General features: G+C 48.9%; 1 protein-coding gene across 1 annotated transcript in view; it reads right to left on the reverse strand.

Moving 5' to 3' along the window:
- Positions 1-19,931, reverse strand: part of LOC146208839 (phospholipid-transporting ATPase ABCA3-like) — a 114,954-nt gene that overhangs the window by 88,320 nt on the left and 6,703 nt on the right. Inside the window, exons 2-4 of the mRNA XM_084579428.1 lie at positions 19,023-19,090; positions 17,765-17,926; positions 13,200-13,422 (exon numbers count right to left, since the gene is read on the reverse strand). Coding sequence (XP_084435554.1) covers positions 13,200-13,422; positions 17,765-17,926; positions 19,023-19,090 — 453 coding nt within the window. The remainder of the gene's footprint in view (positions 1-13,199; positions 13,423-17,764; positions 17,927-19,022; positions 19,091-19,931) is intronic.

The raw sequence follows: 19,931 nt of genomic DNA on the forward strand, positions 1-19,931 counted from the left end.
TCCACTACGGCTCCTCTTTCTCTCTTTCCACTTTAACTCCCACCTTCCTCCCTTCCTTTACGGAGCGTTTCGGGTGTCCACAGAGCAAGTGTAAGTTACTGCGCCTTTCTCTTCCTGTGAACCAATTTAATTAATCAATTTACCTTAAGGAAAAAGTCATAACACCCCCTAAAAAGCCTTTTTTCAGGACAATTCTCGCTCTCGACCTCAAGGGGCGTTTGATAACGTAAATCACCACTCTATTTTCGAAAATATGAGCCGCCGGAGTGGTGCAGTGGTAAGACGCCCGACTACTGTAGGGAGTGCCCGGGCTCGAACCCGACCTCGGCGGCTGCGTTTCGATGGAGGCGAAACGAAGAGGCGTCCATGTGCTATGCGATGTCAGCGCACGTTAAAGATCCCCAGGTGGTCGAAATTACTCCGTAGCCCTCCACTACGGCTCCTCTTTCTCTCTTTCCACTTTCACTCCCACCTTCCTCCCTCCCCTTACGGCGCGGTTTAGTTGTCCCCAGAAACAAGCTTGACAGATACTGCGCATTTCCCTTCCTGTGAACCAACCAACCAACCACATCAATTGCGGTGCAAGAACATATGCATATGTAAACAATTTCCTTCATGGTCGTACTATCTATGCCGACCTCGGTCTGGCACAACCCAGCCAAATACAGCTAGGCACACGCGGCCCGTCACAGGGTGCTGTTCTATTACCCTTACTTTTCAATATTGCTTTAATCAAACTCCCAGCCAAGCTGAATGAGGTATCGCATCTGCGGCACGCCTTCTACGCGGATGACATCACTATTTGGACCACGGGCTATTCTACCGCGGAAATCGAGGACCGCCTTCAAGAGGCCGTAACCATCGTGCAAGCCTATACGCCGCTAACTGCGGGCTTATTTGCTCCCCCGAAAAGTCGGAGTTGCTGGCACTACACAGCTCTCGGCGACGTAGACCCACTGTTGAAGTCAACCTTAATGGAGACCCAATACCACAGAAGGACATCATCAGGGTTCTTGGCCTTTACATCAACGACAGGGGCAGAAACGGGTACGTCCTCACTCAAAACACCAGTCTGCAGGTGGGGCGTATGATAGCCAGGTGTCACGAAATCGGCGCACGTTTTCATCAGGCCGGTACGGCGCGAGGCCCGCGCGGCGTCGCGTGGAAAGCATGGAGAGAAAAGCCTCCTTCCCCGCGCGGGAGAGCGCGTAGCTTCGTACGCGTTGCCGTCACCCTCTTTCCCATTGCCCGGGGAGGACGGTGGTTCATCGGCCTGGAATGTGCCAGACCTTTCGAGAACTTTCTATGGGACCTGGCCAATGACGACGCGCGGCTCGACGGGAGGAGGAGAGAGCGCTATAACCAGCGAAACTAAGTGTGTGTGCGCGCTAGCTTTGGTGCGTGCTAACAGACAGACGCGGCGCGCCCTATTTAAAGAGACCGCACGTCAGTACGTCAGTGGTTACGGTGTGTTCACCAGTGCTTCGGCTGGACTCCCGGGGATCACCCGCTGCTGGCAAGCCCACGGACCTGCAAGGGAGCGGCGCTCGTCTTGTATGGCGGCCACATCGTGACTCTTGAGGCGTCGGACTGCAACAGTGCCCGGTGAACAATTTGGTGTTTGTTTATGTAACTCTCTCGTGTTTGATCTGTTGTAAAGCCTCTATGTTATTGAATCATTCTGTAGTTGCATGCTTAGCGTTTGTATTCTGTGAACCTCTCGTCTGTGCATTTCAAGTGATCATCATCATCATCATCATCATCTTTATTTTTCACTGTGAGGTACATGTACATGGATTATTAGTACAAGGAGGTCCCGAAGTATAAACTGTCCGGGGGACCTCCTGCTTGAGTCTTTCTTTGTATCGTATCTTACTGTGCATAAATTGCGTTTTGTTTGTTACTTCTGACTCCGATCCTTACTCTGGTTTGAACCGGCGACAGCTGGGCACCAAAACGGCTACCCCTTTCTGTCACTACAAGGTAGTTGAATTCCGGCTGAGCTTGCCACGCAGGTCGAGGGCATCTCCTTTGCGACCGGAACAGCTACCCCCACTCACTCAAAGGGTGTCTGGGAGTGTGCGCACCGTTAAGGGCGCATCGTTAATAATACCCCCTAATTATTAACGGGTGACAATATAATAATTGCACCCGTTATAATAATCGCTCCCTTGCAGGTCCGTGGGCTTGCCAGCAGCGGGTGATCCCCGGGAGTCCAGCCGAAGCACTGGCGAACACGCCGTAACCACTGACGAACTGACTGACTGACTAAGCGGTGCGGTCTCTTTAAATAGGGCGCGCCGCGTATGTCTGTTAGCACGCACCAAAGCTAGCGCGCACACACACTTAGCTTCGCTGGTTATAGCGCTCTCTCCTCCTCCCGTCGAGCCGCGCGTCGTCATTGGCCAGGTCCCATAGAAAGTTCTCGAAAGGTCTGGCACATTCCAGGCCGATGAACCACCGTCCTCCCCGGGCAATGGGAAAGAGGGTGACGGCAACGCGTACAAAGCTACGCGCTCTCCCGTGCGGGAAAGGAGGTTTTTCCCTCCATGCTTTCCACGCGACGCCGCGCGGGCCTCGCGCCGTACCGGCCTGATGAAAATGTGCACCGATTTCGTGACACTGCCCCTCCCTTAAAGAATATTGTCCCACAATATTCACAGCAACCACGAACATCGCGCACACATGCTTGCGCTCACAAGTATATGGGGCAAATGTCCACATCACACACATTGCACAAATTTCACAAACCGCAGTAACACATTACAAAATTCACACATCAGTACCTGATATTCACAAACATAGTAACACACTGTTGTCAGATACACATAGGAATCAACAACACAGAAACACATAGTTATTCGAATGTGATGCGCACAAACCCACGGCATGCTTTCGCCTATATTTCCAAAAACGGCTTGTGGCTCTTCCTTGGAACAGTTGAGCTCTTCTCAAACTGCCTAGCGAGCCAGTTCTCTTTCTTACGAAGCACTGGTACTTCTTTCTTACGCGTGTCCTGGCTCCTTTTCTGGTTCTAATGATATTTCTCATCCGCGATTTTATCTCGCTCCTCCCTCTACTCTCGAGTTCTGCTTTCCGATCGGAAGCATGGCCAGAACTAATTCTACCTTGCCTAGCGGCGCTTCGAGCAGGCCGTCTCATTCTTTCTCGGTCTGGGCGGCTCGACATTTCCGCACCCGCTCCTGGTGAGCCATATGCTCCCAGGAGAAAGATCTGAATTCTGTGCAAACTGTGACTCGAGAGGGACCCTCGAACACATCCTCTGGGACTGCCCCTTTTCTCCCGGGAGGGGTCTAAATCTGACGCCGCAACTCTGGGAGACCATGCTGCGCTGCTCGGACCCTGGGCTCCAGCTAGCCGCCATCCAGCTGGCCTGGGACGCCGCCGGCCAACAACGTCTGCCGGCCTGCGTCTGAGGCGGGGCACCCGCCATTCATCCCAAGCGACGGAGGGCCGGAGCCTCTTCATCCGCTGGAATAAATAAAAAGTTCTGCTCCCTCTCTTCATGCGCTTGCGCATCCAGTCGTTCAGCCGCTTCTTCCTTCTTTTTCTATGAGACATTTCCCTGTTGACTTTGCCTGACTTGGCAGGTTTGGATTTGTTTCTTTTCGTTTCCACTTTTATTCGCACCTTTGGCTGAGGAACGTTTGATCTAGTTTTGTCCGCATGATCAGAACATTGTTGTCTGAAAGGAACGTAATTTTGAGAACTTTGTTCTCCCTTAATTCTTTCCATTTTCTTTCTTTTCTTTACGACCTTCAGTCGTACTTTCTTAAAGCAGGACTCATTTTCAATTAGAGACTCATTCTCCTCACTCTTGGTTACATCCTGTTGCTTAAAATTTTTGTTAAACTCTTTTCTCGCAGTGCAGTCTTCTCTTTCTGGCGGTTTCCGTTTCTTATCTGCACTGTCATTCCCAACGCATGGAAATATTTCGTCCTCTTCAATGAATAAAGCCTCCTCGTCAGTCGAACCGTTCCTGGAAACCGGTTCTTGCATTTCGGCAAGAATGCTGTCCTCAGCATCAGCTCCATCTAAGCTTTCGGCATCGCTGTTATTCGACAGCTCTTCCTTTCCGTCAGTCATGCGACCAGACGTGGAGCTATAATATTGCACTTCCTCTTGAAGTGAAGAGTACATGCATGAGCCTTTTGGCTCGACAGTTGCCGTTGCAGCTTCTCTGCAACCTGTCGTCTCGGAGGGCACAATCTCATTTTTCTGAGAATTCTGAGCTCCAGTTAGGTCATCTGAAGTTTCTGTTGCAGGAACACGCTGATCCACAACCTCATTCTGGCTGCTGGAGCCAGTTTCTACAGTACTTTTGGCTGTCAATGTATCGCTTGGTTCGCTGTATTTTCTAATATAAGGAAAGGTAACCTCCGGAGGCTCGGTAATACCTTTCAAACGCCGAACTTCAGCCAGCTATTTGAGAAGGATATCTCTCTCTTTTAAGAAGTCTTTTTCTTTTTCTGCCTGCTTCCTCAGCCATTCTTTTTCTCTTTCTTCTTCTTGTCTCTTTGCCTCTGCTTGTTTCCTCTGCCATTCTCTCTCTCTTTCTCCTCGTTGTCTCTTTGCCTCAGCTTGTTTCCTTAGCCATTCTCTCTCTCGTTCTTGTCTTTGCCTCTCTCTTTCTTTCTCAGCTTCTTCTAGAACCTCCCTTTCTTTTCGGTTCACCCATTCTCGCAGTTCAGCTCCTTTAAGACCTTCCTCTAGGCCCAACGCAATAATCTCTTTGAGATTCATCTTCGATCTGAACTGCTTAATGCTAATGCATAGCACTCTAAATGGACCTTACACAACCGTTTTAGCGCGATACCTCACGCTATCGCTCTGCTGTTACACAGTTTACGACCTCTTCGTAAACTCTTCCAACTCGTTCACCGTCCTCTGAGCTTGAATGCACCAAACGTCCTGTCGCGATTGCCAGAAAAATTGTCACCCGTTAATAATTAGAGGGTATTATTAACGATGCGCCCTTAACGGTGCGCACACTCCCAGACACCCTTTGAGTGAGTGGGGGTAGCTGTTCCGGTCGCAAAGGAGATGCCCTCGACTTGCGTGGCAAGCGCAGCCGGAATTCAACTACCTTATAGTAACAGAAGGGGGTGATCGTTTGGGGCCCAGCGGTCACCGGTTCAAGCCAGAGAAAGGATCGGAGTCAGAAGTAACAAACAAAACACAATTTATGCACAGCAAGAGACGATACAAGGGAACACACAAGATCACTTGAAATGCACAGACGAGAGGTTCACAGAATAACAAACGCTAAGCATGGAATTACACAGGTATTCAATAACATAGAGGCTTTACAACAGATGAAACACGAGAGAGTTACATAAACAAACACCAAATTGTTCACCGGGCACTGTTGCAGTCCGACGCCTCAAGAGTCATGATGTGGCCGCCATACGAGACGAGCGCCGCTCCCTTGTAAGTCCGTGGGCTTGCCAGCAGCGGGTGATCCCCGGGAGTCCAGCCGAAGCACAGGCGAACACGTCGCAAACACTGACGAACTGTCTGACTGACTCAACAAGCGGCGCGGTCGCTTTAAATAGGGCGCGCCGCGTCTGTTTGTTAGCACGCGTCAAAGCTAGCGCGCACACACACTTAGCTTCGCTGGTTATAGCTCTCTCTTCTCCTCCCATCGAGCCGCGCGTCGTCATTGGCTAGGTCCCATAGAAGATTCTGGAATTTTCTGGCGTATTCCAGTCCGATGAACCACCGTCCTCCCCGGGCAATGGGAAAGAAGGTGACGGCAACGCGTACAAAGCTACGCGCTCTCCCGCGCGGGGAAGGAGGCTTTTCTCTTCATGCTTTTGCACGTGACGCTGCGGGGGCCTCGCGCCGTACCGGCTTGATGAAAATGTGCGCCGATTTCGTGACACCAGGGTCACTACCAACAACAAGGGCATGCTCGAACAAGACACCCTGCGCCTATTTCAAGCATTGGTCATTAACAGAACTGTATATTCGACAGCGTATTTGCACCTAAAAACGGGAGCCTATAAGAACATTTGCGTCATTGTACGAAACGCAGCTAAAAAGGCGCTGGGCCTGCCCCAAAGGACTTCCACAGAACACCGTTTGCAATTAGGGGTGCACAATACAGCCGAGGAACTCTTTGCCGCCCAACGCGCCACCCAGATTAATCGACCAGCAGCAACCCGCACGGGCCAGACCGTTCTTATGGACCTTAACCTGACTAGCCCGCAAGGGCCCTCCTACAAAAACAGGCTATACCGCCAGGCTGGTCAAAGTCCATCAAAGCCAATCCCCTACCCCACAAGATACATCCTTTGTTCCACCAAGGGCGCCGGAAGGCGCGGGCTAAATACATTCAGGAAAAGAACGGGACAGGCACTGAATCTTACTACATAGATGCAGCGAAGTCAAAAGCGGGATACACTAGCGGTTGTGATTCACCAACAACAACTGTTTGATGCCGTACTGTCTGCGATGACAATATAGAAATGGCGGAGGAGGTGGCCATTGCTTTAGCCGCCACGCATACCACCTGCGCCTATATAATCGCAGATTATACGGCTGCCTACCGCAACTACATCAAAGGACGAACATGTCCCCAGGCTGCCAGAATATTGAAATATCATGGACACCCCGAACAAGACAAATGTCTTGTCTAGACACTGGGATATCAAGGCATGGAAGGGAAAGAGTGCGCCCATGCCGCTGCCCGAGGTCTCCTCCCCCGGGACTCGACCCCTCTATCCTCCACACCCCCCTATCCCGGTCATCTGGCGACGTACGCGGAGAGGTTACAGCACAGCAGACTCGTAGAAAATATCCACCCCCAGCCAAGGAGCTCTCCAATGCGGAGGAAGTTAGATGGCGACGCCTACAGACAGCTACATATAACACACCAGCCAGTTTAAACACAATACACCCCGGGTTCTGCGACCCCAAATGTAAATATTGCTGGGAGAAGGCAGGCCTGCATCACGTGGTGTGGACCTGCCCCCACAATCCTCCAGATGACCCAAATGCAGTGCCAAAAATTCAGGGGTGGGAGGCTGCCCTATCCAGCTCTGGACTAGAGGCCTAACGGGCCCTCGTGACAAGGGCGCGGATAGCAGCGGCAGCCGCTGGAGTCCCGGACTAGGGACCCCACCTACACATCTCTCTTTCTAATCTCTACCGAATAAAGTTTTAGAGTGTAGCTCTTAGGCGCCCGTTCCTGCGTTTCGCGTCGTTGTCGGCGTCGCACTCGACGGCGGCGCAGTCGTCGTTGTCCACCCTCGTAACCAGCTCCGCCCCCCTTTCAGCCACCCAGCTCAGCCCCCCCCCCCCTCTTCCTCCTTGGCGGCGACCGCGCGTGTTATCTGATTGCTGCGCGCGCTCCAGCCACCCTCGTTCGCCACTGTGTATATCCCCCCCCCCCCCCTCCTCATCCTGCGTGGCGGCGACGGTGTTCCCCGGTTGCCGAACCACCGGCTCGCTATCAGCGGATCACGGTGCGTGCATATGAAGCAAAAACGCACAGCTACGTTCGCTTCACTCGCTAGCGGCGTCAGCGGCATCAGTCAGTCGCTGCTATCTCTTCGCCCGCAACGTTACTAGATGCCCACGTGCTGCTTCCTGCAACCTCCCGATAACTTAATTGCTCTCTTCATTTCGCCGACCACAAAACTTCTTTCGTGACTGTCAAGAACTGTTAGTTGAGTGTTTCTTCAAAGAATACGCGTGAAAAATAAAAACTTGTCTGTAATTGTACATACATGTCTCGAAATCTTTGCCTAAACCTATCAAAAAGGTGAAACAGCTGATGAGCTGCGCTCAAATTTCGCGTTAGGAAGTAACGTAATCCTCGACATTTTTTTTTTACATTTTTTCACGCACACACACACGTTGAGAGAACGGAATCATGGCTCGGGCCGCCATCGCGTGTTACCTCCGGATTGGAAATTTTGAGTGCTAACGACTTTTCCATGTTATATAAACGACCGGACTGCCTCCGGAGATGGAGACCTAACGAGCGTTCATCGAGTGTCGTGCCGTTCGGAGGGGACGCGTCGTAGTCTCCCTGGCCGTCGCTAAGCGACTACAGCTGCGTATAGCTGGTAGTCCTCAGCCCCCGTGCCGATTTGCTGTAAATATGTTCTGTCTATAATGCATAAAGACGAGTTTGTTCATCTCTTCGACACTGACTCAGTTTCATCGTTACCGTCAAGGGAGCACGGAGCTCTCGTTCACAAAGCGGGGGACATGAGCTACGGGCGTTACTCCTACGGCACAACATAGGGCACCCATACAATCTATTAAGGCGAAAACCTTTCTGGCTCATGGAACGAAATCCCGTGCGCGATAGTAGTGCGCGAGATCTGTCATATTTCGCGAGATTCTGCGACATGCGTTGTTCAGCGTTCCTGTCATCTGCAATCCCACACTTTAATGTCCACCAAAAACTCCACGCGACAGAAGCGATGGTGAACCGTCCAGACTCACACTTGCCGGAGTGTGTGACAAATACTGCGCCTTTCCTTTAAATCAATTATAATTATATGTTGCACTGCAACGAGCGCCGATAAGGGGTTCATAGGAAGGGAAAGGCGCAGTATCTGTCACACTTGCAGCTGTGGACACCTGAACCACGCCGTAAGGGAAGGGAGGAAGGTGGGAGTGAACGTGGATAGAGAGAAAGAGGAGCCGCAGTGGAGGGCTACAGAGTAATTTCGACCACCTGGGGATCTTTAATGTGCGCTGACGAGCGCCGATGAAAGGCAAACGATAGGAGAGGAAATGGGGGCGTTTTGCCGTTCTCCTCGTAAGAGACATCTAAAATACCCTCTAATTTTTCTTGCCAACCTAGTATAATGCTGGTATTCAGAAAAACAGCCGTAAGTCGCATGTCGAAATGGGCGCTCTGAACGAAAGCACGAAATAGATTTTCAAACATATGCATATTGTGTCGACTGAGTTTGCAAACTTGCTTTGTTCTTTCAGCCGCGTTTTTATAATTTTTGTAGCACTGCAACAAACGCCGATAAGAGGCAAATGATAGGAGGGGAAGGGCAGGCTTCTGTGGCTGTTGTTGTGGCTGTAGGAAGAAGGAAAAGAAAATGCATGGGCCTGCTACTGGCTCTGTAGCTCAGCCACCTCCACTGCCTCGTGCGGACAGAAGAAAGGTGGGCAAGTACTCTCCTGATGGGGCTGGGACAGGTATTCCCCTGATGGAGCTGAGACAGATGGGTCATCGCCGCTTGCGGCGGGGGCTGGCCTGCCACAGAATTTTTATCTGTTGTAAGCCGTCATTGCACCCTCCACCGTTTCGGTGGAGGACGATGGCTGTTGTTGCGGCGCGCGTCTTCCTCTCCCTCTTCCTTTTGTTTTTAGAGCGCAGCTCTTTGGCGTCCGTTCCTGGGTTTCGCGTCGGCGTCGGCGTCGTCGTCGGCCTCGTAACCAGCTCCGCCCCCCTTTCATCCCCCCAGCGCTAGCAGCGACCGACTGATACCGCTGGATGCCGCTGACGCCGCTAGAGAGTCAAGATAACGTGACTGCATAGAACACCGTCGCCGCCATGCAGAAAGAGGAGGGGAGGGTCCCCCCCCTCCCCCCCTGTTCCTGTGTGGCGGATAGGGTGCTTTTCAGTTGCCGACGCGCCGGTTATTTCACGTAGGGACCGGCACGTCGACGAATACGGGACCACCTTCCCACGGCTAGACCTGGTTCTTGGCGCTGCGGAAGCGAGGGTATCATATTGTTTGCGTCGGCATCGGCGGCGTTGTCCCTGAAACCAACTCCGCAGCTGGGGTTGACTCACTATCGGCGTCAGCAGCATCAGTCAGTCGCTGCTATCTCTTCCCTCCTCCCTTTATCGCGTTGTCCGCTTGCTGCGCGCGCTTCTGCCCCATCGTTTGCCGCTGGGCGTACACGCCGCCCCCCTCCCCCCTCTTCCTGCGAGTCTCCAGTTGTCAAAGCACCGGCTCGAACTTAATTCCTTTCTTCGCTCCTCCTCCAATGCAACCCCTGTGCGGTGGCAATCAGAGGTGGCGGCGGATCTGTATATGTGCACCGCCCGAGCCGAAATTGCCGCTGCCGTTCGCCACTGCGAAATTATCTGCCACTTCTTTCTGAGCCATGAGCGAGACGAATGTTGACATAAAGACAAACAGGAATTTCTCCCCACTTATGCTGGAGAACATCCCGTTCCTCTCGCTCGTAACGCGTCCCACGGCTGTGACAACCTCGCAAGGCACTTGTATATATCTCGTCTTTGAGAATCAAGCATTGGTGTACCAAGTCGAACATATATCAGTCTATTTCTCCGACCACAAAGCTTCCTTCATGATTGTCAAGAACTGTTAGTGGAGTCTTTGTTAAAGCAATACGTGTGAAAAATAAAAAAAAAATTCTGTGATAGCGCATACATGTGTTGCTCGATTTCTTTGCCTCAATCTATCGAAAAGGTGAAACAGCTTATTTTGCTGCGCTCAAATTTCGCATTAGGAAGTAACGTAATCGTCGGTAATTTTTTGTCTATTTTCTCTTCTGTCTCCCCGCCGGGGTGGTGCAGTGGTAAGACGCCCGACTACTGTGCCGGAGTACCCGAGTTCGAACCCGACCTCGGCGGCTTGCTTTCGATGGAGGCGAAACGAAGAGGCGTCCGTGTGCTGTGCGATGTCAGCGCACGTTAAACATCCCCAGGTGGTCAAAATTACTCCGTAGCCCTCCACTACGGCTCCTCTTTCTCTCTTTCCACTTTCACTCCCATCTTCCTCCCTTCCCTTACGGCGCGGTTGCGGTGTCCACAGAAAACAAGTGAGACAGTTACTGCGCCTTTCCCTTCCTATAAATAAATCAAATCAAATTCTCTTCTGTCTGCACGAGGCAGCAGAGGTGGCTCAGCTACAGAGCCAGTTGCGGACCCGTGCATTTTCTTTTCCTTGTTACTACAGCCGCAAAAATAACAACAGAAGAGAAAGTAGAGAAGAAGAAAAAGAAGGGGGAGAAAAAGACGCGCGCCACAACAGTCGTCGTCCCCCATTGAAGTGGTAGCGGGTGCAATGATGGCCTACAACAGATAAAAATTCGGTGGCAGGCTAGCTGCTGCCGCAAGCGACGGTGACCTAGCTATCCCAGCCCATTCAGGGCCAGGACTAGCCACCCTCCCTGCACGTTAAAAATTCCCAGGCGATCGAAATTATTGCGGAGCCATCCACTACGATACCTCTTTCTCTCTTCTTTCTTTCACTCCCGACTCCTCTCTTCCCTTACGGCGCGGTTGTGGTCTCCATAGAAGTGCCAGAAACATGCGTATTTCATTTCTCTAAACCAATTCAGCAGTTTATTGCCCACGCTTTCCGAAGTTACACCCCCGTTACGATTCCAATGACAAGAGGTCATCGATGCGATTCCCTCACATATTTTAAAGCTCGACTCGACTAGCAGATTTGTGTGCATTAAGCCAACGAACCATTTAGCACCGGTCCGAAGCTCGGGGGACCCGCGATTAGACCCCAGTTTTGAACCAATTGCCTGCCCCCCCCCCCCCCCCCTAATTTGTCCAATATTGACCCCCTTGAATTTGGAGCCCGACCAACCGACAAAAGTCGCCAAACATAAGAAGAGCATACGCACTTAAAGAAGGTACGGTTCTGATGCAGGTAAATCGGTGAGGACATGCGAAATATCCTGTGCGCAGATGGAAGTTTATGGAAGCGACGACGCGCAATGTACGGCGCGAGCGTCTGTTGCAGTTTAACACGTGCGGTAGCGGGCTGAAGCAAAGTGCTTACAAAAATGTAACAGCCAAGAAAAACGCAGGACAAGAAGAAGAGGTACACACACCTACCTCGAAAGTCGAACAAAACGTCACGATAGCTGCGAAGTTCTGTATAACCGTCCCATGAGGGGTTCCTGGGTTCGAATGTCTTCAACAAAGTTCGGCAGGTGGAAGCTATATGCACTCCAGGTAAACACTGCTGCTACGGAAACTATAGGCTAATCGTTGACGACAATTCTCTTGCTCAGATTACGGTGGCTGGATAAATACTCTCGCACTAAATAAAATATTATCGTTATTATTTCATCAGAAATTTTAACAATAACACTTAAGCGAAAACTTCCACCGCTAACGTCTGAAAGGTCACAACGTCACAAAGGAGTCAAAGCAGACACGAGCGCAAGTTTGTATCCTGCATTGCCGGCGTCGTTTACCGCATACCTCTCTCCTGGTGTAGATGCTACGTGGGGCAGTCTGGTCGCTGCCTTAATGATCGATTACGAGAGCACTGTTCGGTGGTGGATTCATTGGCGGGGGGCGGCCATTTGGCCAATCATTGTAAGCGTTGCGGGTGCGTGCCGGCGTTTGATGCCACGTGTGTGCTTGGTAGGGGAGGCACAAGGTTAGGGCGTGAGATATGTGAAACATGTCACATTAGCAGGGAAGGCGATAAGTGTGTCAGTGCGCCTTCAATCACCCTTTCAGAAAAAGAAAAAGTGTACCTAAGAAACAGTTTGCCCCCTTTTGATTAGTTTTTGATTGTTGCTTTTGACTAGAGTGCGCATGTGCCACCAAGTGCTTTTATGTTACCTTTATTGCAAATAAATCCTCAGTTGATGTTTAGCGCTCGTCCTGTCTTCGCCTATGTCTGCGTCTGTGTTATTTGCGCTAGTCTTTTTATTTATGGTCACAAAGGAGATGACGTCGACCTTGAGTATTTGCAAACTGCTTCTACTCAAGCAGTGATTTTTTTTTTTTTTTTTTTGGCATCCGTGTTCAATAATAGATTGTCGTTCAAAAATGAAGTTCTTGCGAGGATTTCGCGCAACGAAAGCAACGAAAGTCCACGGTTCCATTAAATAGATCACACGGGCACCCAGGCACGCACGCACACAAACATGCAGGTGGGCGTGATACCAAGCCAATTCGCGGAATTTTTAAAACCTCATCATACCAGACACATTGCGGTGCTTACTGGGGCCACCTCGTGCCTCATCCGAAAAATACGCGTCTGTGCTGCGCCCACAGGCACCGCAATCATATAATTTCACCAGGCGAAGGACATGTGACCATGGCAGCCTCGCCCTGCTGTCGCCCTGCTGCCGGGCAGCCGGCACATGTGGAAGAGGGAAAGTCTCGTGACACGCCGACGGCGGAATGACATATTCACAGCGATCGCATGTACTAGGCAGACGCCGCCGTTTCTTTCCGCTATACTCACGTCGGGGTACCAGCGTAGCGACCAGCAGGCAGTAGAGGGCGCTCAAGATGCAGTGCAGCAGAGTGCCGAAGAATAGCAGCAGCACGTTGGCATGGGGCAGCAAGGCATGCGTCTTGGTGAGCGTGAGCACGGGCAGCGCGCCCGCCAGCAGCATGATGAAGGACCAGCAGAAGCTGCCCAGCCACCACAGGAACTCGGCCAGGCCGTTGGCCACCATCAGCTCCTGCAGACGGACAAAACGTTGCAGGCGAAACTGGCCAATAACGATAATATAATAATAATAATAATAATAATAATAATAATAATAATAATAATAATAATAATAATAATAATAATAATAATAATAATAATAATAATAATAATAATAATAATGATAATAATAATAATAATAATAATAATAATAATAATAATAATAATAATAATTTATTTTTCCTTTAATACAAGGAAAGAAAAGGAGCAGCCGCTAGAAAGCTGCTTCGAGAGCAGCTTGACGGGGTGGCTGCTCCTGTATATAACGGCATTTCACAGCAGAGAAGTCACGCTTACACAATGAATAAATAATCAATGGAGAAATAATTATATCACAAAATAGACAAGGTAAATCAAGAAAAATACATGAAAATAATACTGGGACACGCTGCAAGATACAACACTTAATTTGAAAATATGTATTCATAGACACATTTCGCAGAATTATTTAATGTGAGGAAGAGAGAAATCTTGACCACTATTAGGAAAGTATTGATTTAATGTGATAGGAAGCCTGAAGCGAAGCATCTGCATGCCATAGTTCGCCCGGCAGGCTTTAACGTGCCAATGCTCCGGGTTACGGGTGTCGTATGTGTTTTGTCTTGAAGCACTGCTATGAGTGTTAGTGTGTTGTCCTTTTTAGTGATGCCTTGTTTATATAATGGAAATAGCCTGTAGTTGTACAAAGATGTTGCTTTAACCATTTTTAGCTGCCTAAATATTTGTCCTGTATGTTCGAGGTAAGAAGCTTAAGTAATTTTTCTTATTGCACGTTTTTAATGCAATCATGGAGAACATTTCCTGCTTTGATAAGTGCAATTTTTGCAACATCGTGGCAAGATGGATGGATGGAAACAACTTTATTTAATAAAAAAAAAAGTCTTCCAGGGTGGTCTCCTACTAGTCCAGGAGTCCACGGTCTTTGGCTTCACATAGAGCCCGATCGACCAGCCATTTCTGACCGGCGGGTTGAGCTGTCCGCAAAGCAGCCTCCCAGGAAGAAAAGGTGGGATGGGGGGGGGGGGGGGCACTGCCTGGGGGGGAAGGACATTAGTGGAAAAGTGGATTAGTGGATTAGTGGCACAGGTAGTGGAAAAGTGAGGATTTTGGCTCGCCACAGGTGTCGCAGTGAGGGGGCAAGCCAGGGTGAAGGCATGAGAGACGGTAGGGGAAATGAAACAATTCGTCTGCAATTGTCGCCATGTAGCACTGGATAAGGGTGACAAGGTGCTGTGGGGTGGTGGCAGTGTCATGCGCTTGTGTTTGTAGAATGTGGTGATTTGGTGGTATGTAGAAAGGACCGATGCGGCCTCCTGCGCGGAGTTGGGTGCCTGATCATCCGGGGCTCGGGTAGAGAGTTCTCGAGCCAGCGCATGAACGCGCTCAAGACATCGGTATTGCAAAAAACTGGTTAATACGAATCACTAGAATTGCAGTTTTTATTGAATACGCGATGGTTAGCCGATACTGACGTCAATAATAAAACTGATATAACGCCATGCTGGGAAAATTTGTCCATCTTTGCAACTCGACGGTAGTGCGCTGGCACGGAATTTTTTTGTACGAAAACAGGGCGTATATACATTGAGCCAGGAAGCCGATATCTTTTACAGATACTATCCAAAATCAATGATTCGCCGCCCCAACAACACTCGTTCCAAAGGTCGCGCCAATGAAACAGTAGCATGAGTTAGCGGTACCTCACTTGCTTATTGCAAGGCGGAATTTTCGCACTTAAGGTTCAGATGGTAGCTCTAATTTGGTACGGTATCGGTTAGCCTGATGGATAAGGGTAACCGGCTAGACACCAAGATAAGGCAAGCATTGCAGGAAACGGTGGAAAATAAGATGGGCGGAGGAAATTATTAACTTTGCGGTGAACCGCTGGCCGCAGTTAGCACGCGCCAGGCCTAAACGGCTAGCTAAGTGATCGTAGCCCTGTAGTGGGCGCGGTTAGGGTGATTAAGAATTTAGATGGTCCCTGAGCAACTTCTGGTTCACTGTATAAGCTAGGTATTCCAACTAACTGTGACCAAGGTTTAAATAAAGGAGTATTCTAGTAGAATGAGACGAACTGAGAGTCCTGTGGCGTTGTCGCAGCATTTCCTTCTTTATAAAAAGTAATAATCAGTGATGACTAACTAGCTACCTTCTTAGCTATTGCCTTAATGAGCAAAGTGCAAGTTCAAAAGCTGTACATTGTCGTAAAAAACAGCTGGCTGCGGTTTTTGCCGCAAGCCACCATTTACATAGCTTTATTTACCGGCCTTGAAAGATATCACGTGATCAATTGCTGTATCATATTTCTCGCCAACTGCAGACGCAAAGCACCATGGGAAATAGCGCGTGAGAAAATGCTGATGTCGTTCGCTGAGGCACGTCTAGGGACGCAGCATTAGTCCTACTGCCACATGCAATTCCCGAGAGTTATATATATTTTAAGTCCAGTAAAATAGAACAGCGTAAATTGTAGCTTGGTACCAACAGCTCGATCAGCTCTTTTTTAAAGACGCTCTACGACTCTTGGATCCGCACTTTGTTGTTCCAGACAAATATCTATATTATCGCAAACCAGTATTAACAAATTTTTAACTACGAAGACACAAGAAATGCTCCAGTTGATCTCATCAGGCTTTGAAGAGCGGTGAGTTTGTTTCACTGGGGCTAAGCCTTGTTTAAATTTACGAGGACGCTTAAGCTTCTCATAGCGCGTCTAAATTGACTTTTCATTCTGCGAATTTTTTTTTCCATTCAGAGAGTGGCACATAGTTTAGCAAAAGTGTTTTACGTCTTTCGTTGGTTTGGTTGTCTGGAAAAGGAGGCGCAATATCTGTCACACTTGGTCGGTGGACATCTACACTTACAACGAACAGCAAACAGCCGGAGGTGCATAAGTCATCGGTTCCAATGCCTATCGCAAGCTACCCTTCAACTTGCCCCAAATATTAGAGAGGAAATGGTTTATTGAATATGAAGGTGGAAACGCCAGCTGGCAATAAAGTGACCTTGACTTCCTGCTACTCCACATTGGGGAATGTTCAAACTGAAACTGATAGGAGATTTGGGGAAAGAAGGGGGTTAAGTGATGTCATAGTATAGTGAATGGCTTGGGGTGGTGCGGGTTATAGAGGAGACCACGCGCACACGCTGGCTGGTACTCGACTGAAGTAAAGTCGACGTGTAGCATATGCGCAGTCTTGCGCGCACAAACGTACAGTCTAAGAGAACAGCTCTGCGTACTCTCATATGACGGCACAAACGCGTATGCACACACACCACGAACTGCTGCAGAAAGAAGTGAAAGTAAACAAATGTCTCGGCACAAGCGGTTCAGCTCGTGTATGGTTCCCACTAAAGATCATGTAGGTGCAAACATCATAGCACACGCAAGCGTCATAGACAGGAATTGAGGCCTGTTTCACACAAAAACTTGAAAAGAGCCTCCATCACACACCGGTCATCAGTCAGTTTCGCCCTGAACTTAAGCTTCCTAGGAGAGAGAGTAGCTGCCTTACTGACTAAGAGTAGTTTCCAGCGCCCTCCTCGTATCAGGCAGTGAGGGCAGTCGGAAACACAAAACGATGAATTATGTCACGAATATTGCAGTTGAAGCAGCTCGGGCTAGCTTCAACTCCGATTTTGTGGGTAGCCTTTCATGTACGGGACGCAAAACCGTAACCGACAGAACAGTTTTCTCAAGTCCCATAACATTGCATGTATAGTTAAAGTCGTAAACCAGCATCAAACCGAGAGACGCTGTCCTGATGATGGCTCACATGGTTCCAGAGCATCTGCATGGCAGCCTGCATTTGTTGATCCAGTAAGGCTGCATCGCCTCTTTTCCACAACTATAATTAGACGCTCGATCAGCGTGAGCCAGCTTAGCTTCCGCATCAGCGCGTTTAATTCCAGCTATACCGCAATGGCTGGGTGTCCACAGATTGACGACAGATGGTGTAGCCGTGCTAGAACGCTTCCGGTAGCAAAAGTACAAGTGCTCGCATATGCATTATTTCATCTATGTTTATAAGGTCTTCAATGCGGATGTTGAGTCGTAGAATATATTCCGGTGATGCGCGGGCTGTTGACCGCAAATCACCGTACAGGCATACAAGAAGCGAATGGCTGGCGTTTTGTGCAGGAAAACGCTGTTGTGAGATGAGCGAGGCAAAGGGCATGATACATAAAATGAAGCACGCGGCCAAATTAAAGGCAAAAAATATAGAGCTGCCTCCACCGCCCTCTTCCTTAAGAAGTGTCCACCAATATGGCCGCTCTTGAGACAACAAGCATACAGCAGCCATTTTCCAACTTACCTTGGTCCCCGTGCATAGCTCTGAGGTGGTCTTCTTTACAAGGAATGGCTGCATCATACAAAGGCTGACCAGACAAGGAAACACTCGAAACATGATCCTCAGGTATTCGGCGTCGGAGCGCGTCTCGGTCTGCGATTCCACGTCGACGAGAACTCGCTCATCCTGGGAAAAGCAGGTGAGTGGAGCAACGTGACTGCAAGGCCGTCAAGCTTGTTTGAAAGCGACACGAGGGCCAATCCTTTCGCTTACTGCGGTCAAACGCTATTCTCCTCGCTCTTCGGGGCTATGTTCATTTTGTCCTGCACCAACAGGAACATTTGTCGCTCATACTTTTAGATCAAAAAGCAAGAATTTACTTTTGAATTAAATAGTGTGGATTGGCTTTCTAGATTGGACATGTGATGTAAAGAATCAAAAATGACCCCAGGATGTGTGTTTGAACGTGAGTGGCGGTGCAAGGTACCCTCTGAATTCAACGGCGAACAAAAGGCAACTTTGAAACGAACTATATTTCTCTAGAATATTGGGTAAAAAAAAGCTTTCGTTTTGGCTTCACATTTTAGGAGCCAGTCTACACCGATAAATAATCTCGGAGTCCTAGATGTATACGCAGCCATTTTGAATGTATTGGCAGCGCAATAGTGTTCAATCTTTAATTTCAACTATTCCACCCGTATCTGCCTCTTCAACTGTTGAAATAAAGAAGCACGTAGCCGCAAAAAAAAAAAACAATAAAATACTTTTTTACTTCAATCAGATTGAGCCGCTTTTATTTGCCGTTTAAACACTGTATACCGCAGGAAATCGCATCTCCCATTCTACGCAGCCTCGGTTACTCAAAGCGTAGATTTGTTACGTCACGTAGAGACTCTCTATATTGCAGCTACCTCGACGATTACACACCATCGTGTCAGGAATTGGTTGAATCATTTGGCTGTTTTTAGTTAATCTGCGCTATTTTTGCGCTGCTGGAAAGCAGTACAAATATCAAATAAGCAAAAGACGAGACCATGAAAACGTGCAACTATTTTCCTTACCCGAAAGTGGAGGTTCTCCAGCACTGCAGTAGTTATTTTTTTTTTCGTAATTTATAAATTTGAGCCATCAACGATACTCCAAGGGCTCGCAAGTCAGAAATTGAGTCCTTACTGTCAGTAGCGCCTGTTTAGGCTGCTAATGTCTATTTTGTTCAGCGTACAATGTATTCCACGAGATAGAATACTTCCGTAGATGAGAACAGGGCGAGCGTCAAACTTACCGTCCAAGTTAAATTGTCGCTCTCGATGAGGTTGTCTCCAAGCTGCACCGCGGCCCATGCGAACACATCTGCAAAATTGGTCCATTTTTCGTAAGGAGTTGAGTCTGAAAATTGTCTCAAGTTCCAAATGAGAGAGAACCGTATTTACTCGTTTATAAACACCCCTTTTTTCACCTGATGACAGTCGGGGAGGGGAGGGAGGGTGCTTAGATTCGAAAATTTAAAATACCTCCCCCTCCCCCCTCCCCTTCTGCCCCCTTGCTTTATTTTCGCATCAATATCTTGACAAGACGGGCGCGAGAAAAAAATTTATCGAAACAAACTTGGCAAACATCTTCCGCAAACGCGATTGCAGTACGATTGAAGTTCAAGCAGTGACAGCCGTCTTCGAGCATATTCCGACTTCCGTTACGGTGGCCAAACAGTTGATACCAAACAATACAACGCGAGTCTGCGATGGCTGCGAAACCTGTCGAGATTGAGGGTCATTACAGGGAGGGAAAAACAAATATATACACAGAAATGAACAAATCACTTCTATGCAAGAGAGCACAAAAACGCAACACAACCCCGCAATACAGTCACCTGCTATACTAAAATATATATACACACGTTATATACACGCACATCGACAGGAATCTAATCAGCGCTGCCTAGTGCATTCACTGATGCAGCTACACCCGCACACTCAGCAACATGAGCGGGCAGTTTGTTCCAGAGCTCAATAGCATCCAGAAAGAATGAAGAGCAAAATACTTTATTGTTGGTTATGTACGGCCGAATGTTACTCTTTTTTTTTTACGCAAGCTAATTGCCATAAGGCATATTATAGAAACTCATGTAAACTGCTTTGTGATGATTAAAGCGGGACCTTAATCTATCCGGAGGCTGCACACGGGTATAGTTTTT

The sequence above is a fragment of the Amblyomma maculatum genome, chromosome 1 (genome assembly GCF_055883805.1).
Source record: "Amblyomma maculatum isolate TAMU_Amacu chromosome 1, ASM5588380v1, whole genome shotgun sequence".
In the NCBI taxonomy this organism is placed as follows: Eukaryota; Metazoa; Arthropoda; class Arachnida; order Ixodida; family Ixodidae; genus Amblyomma; species Amblyomma maculatum.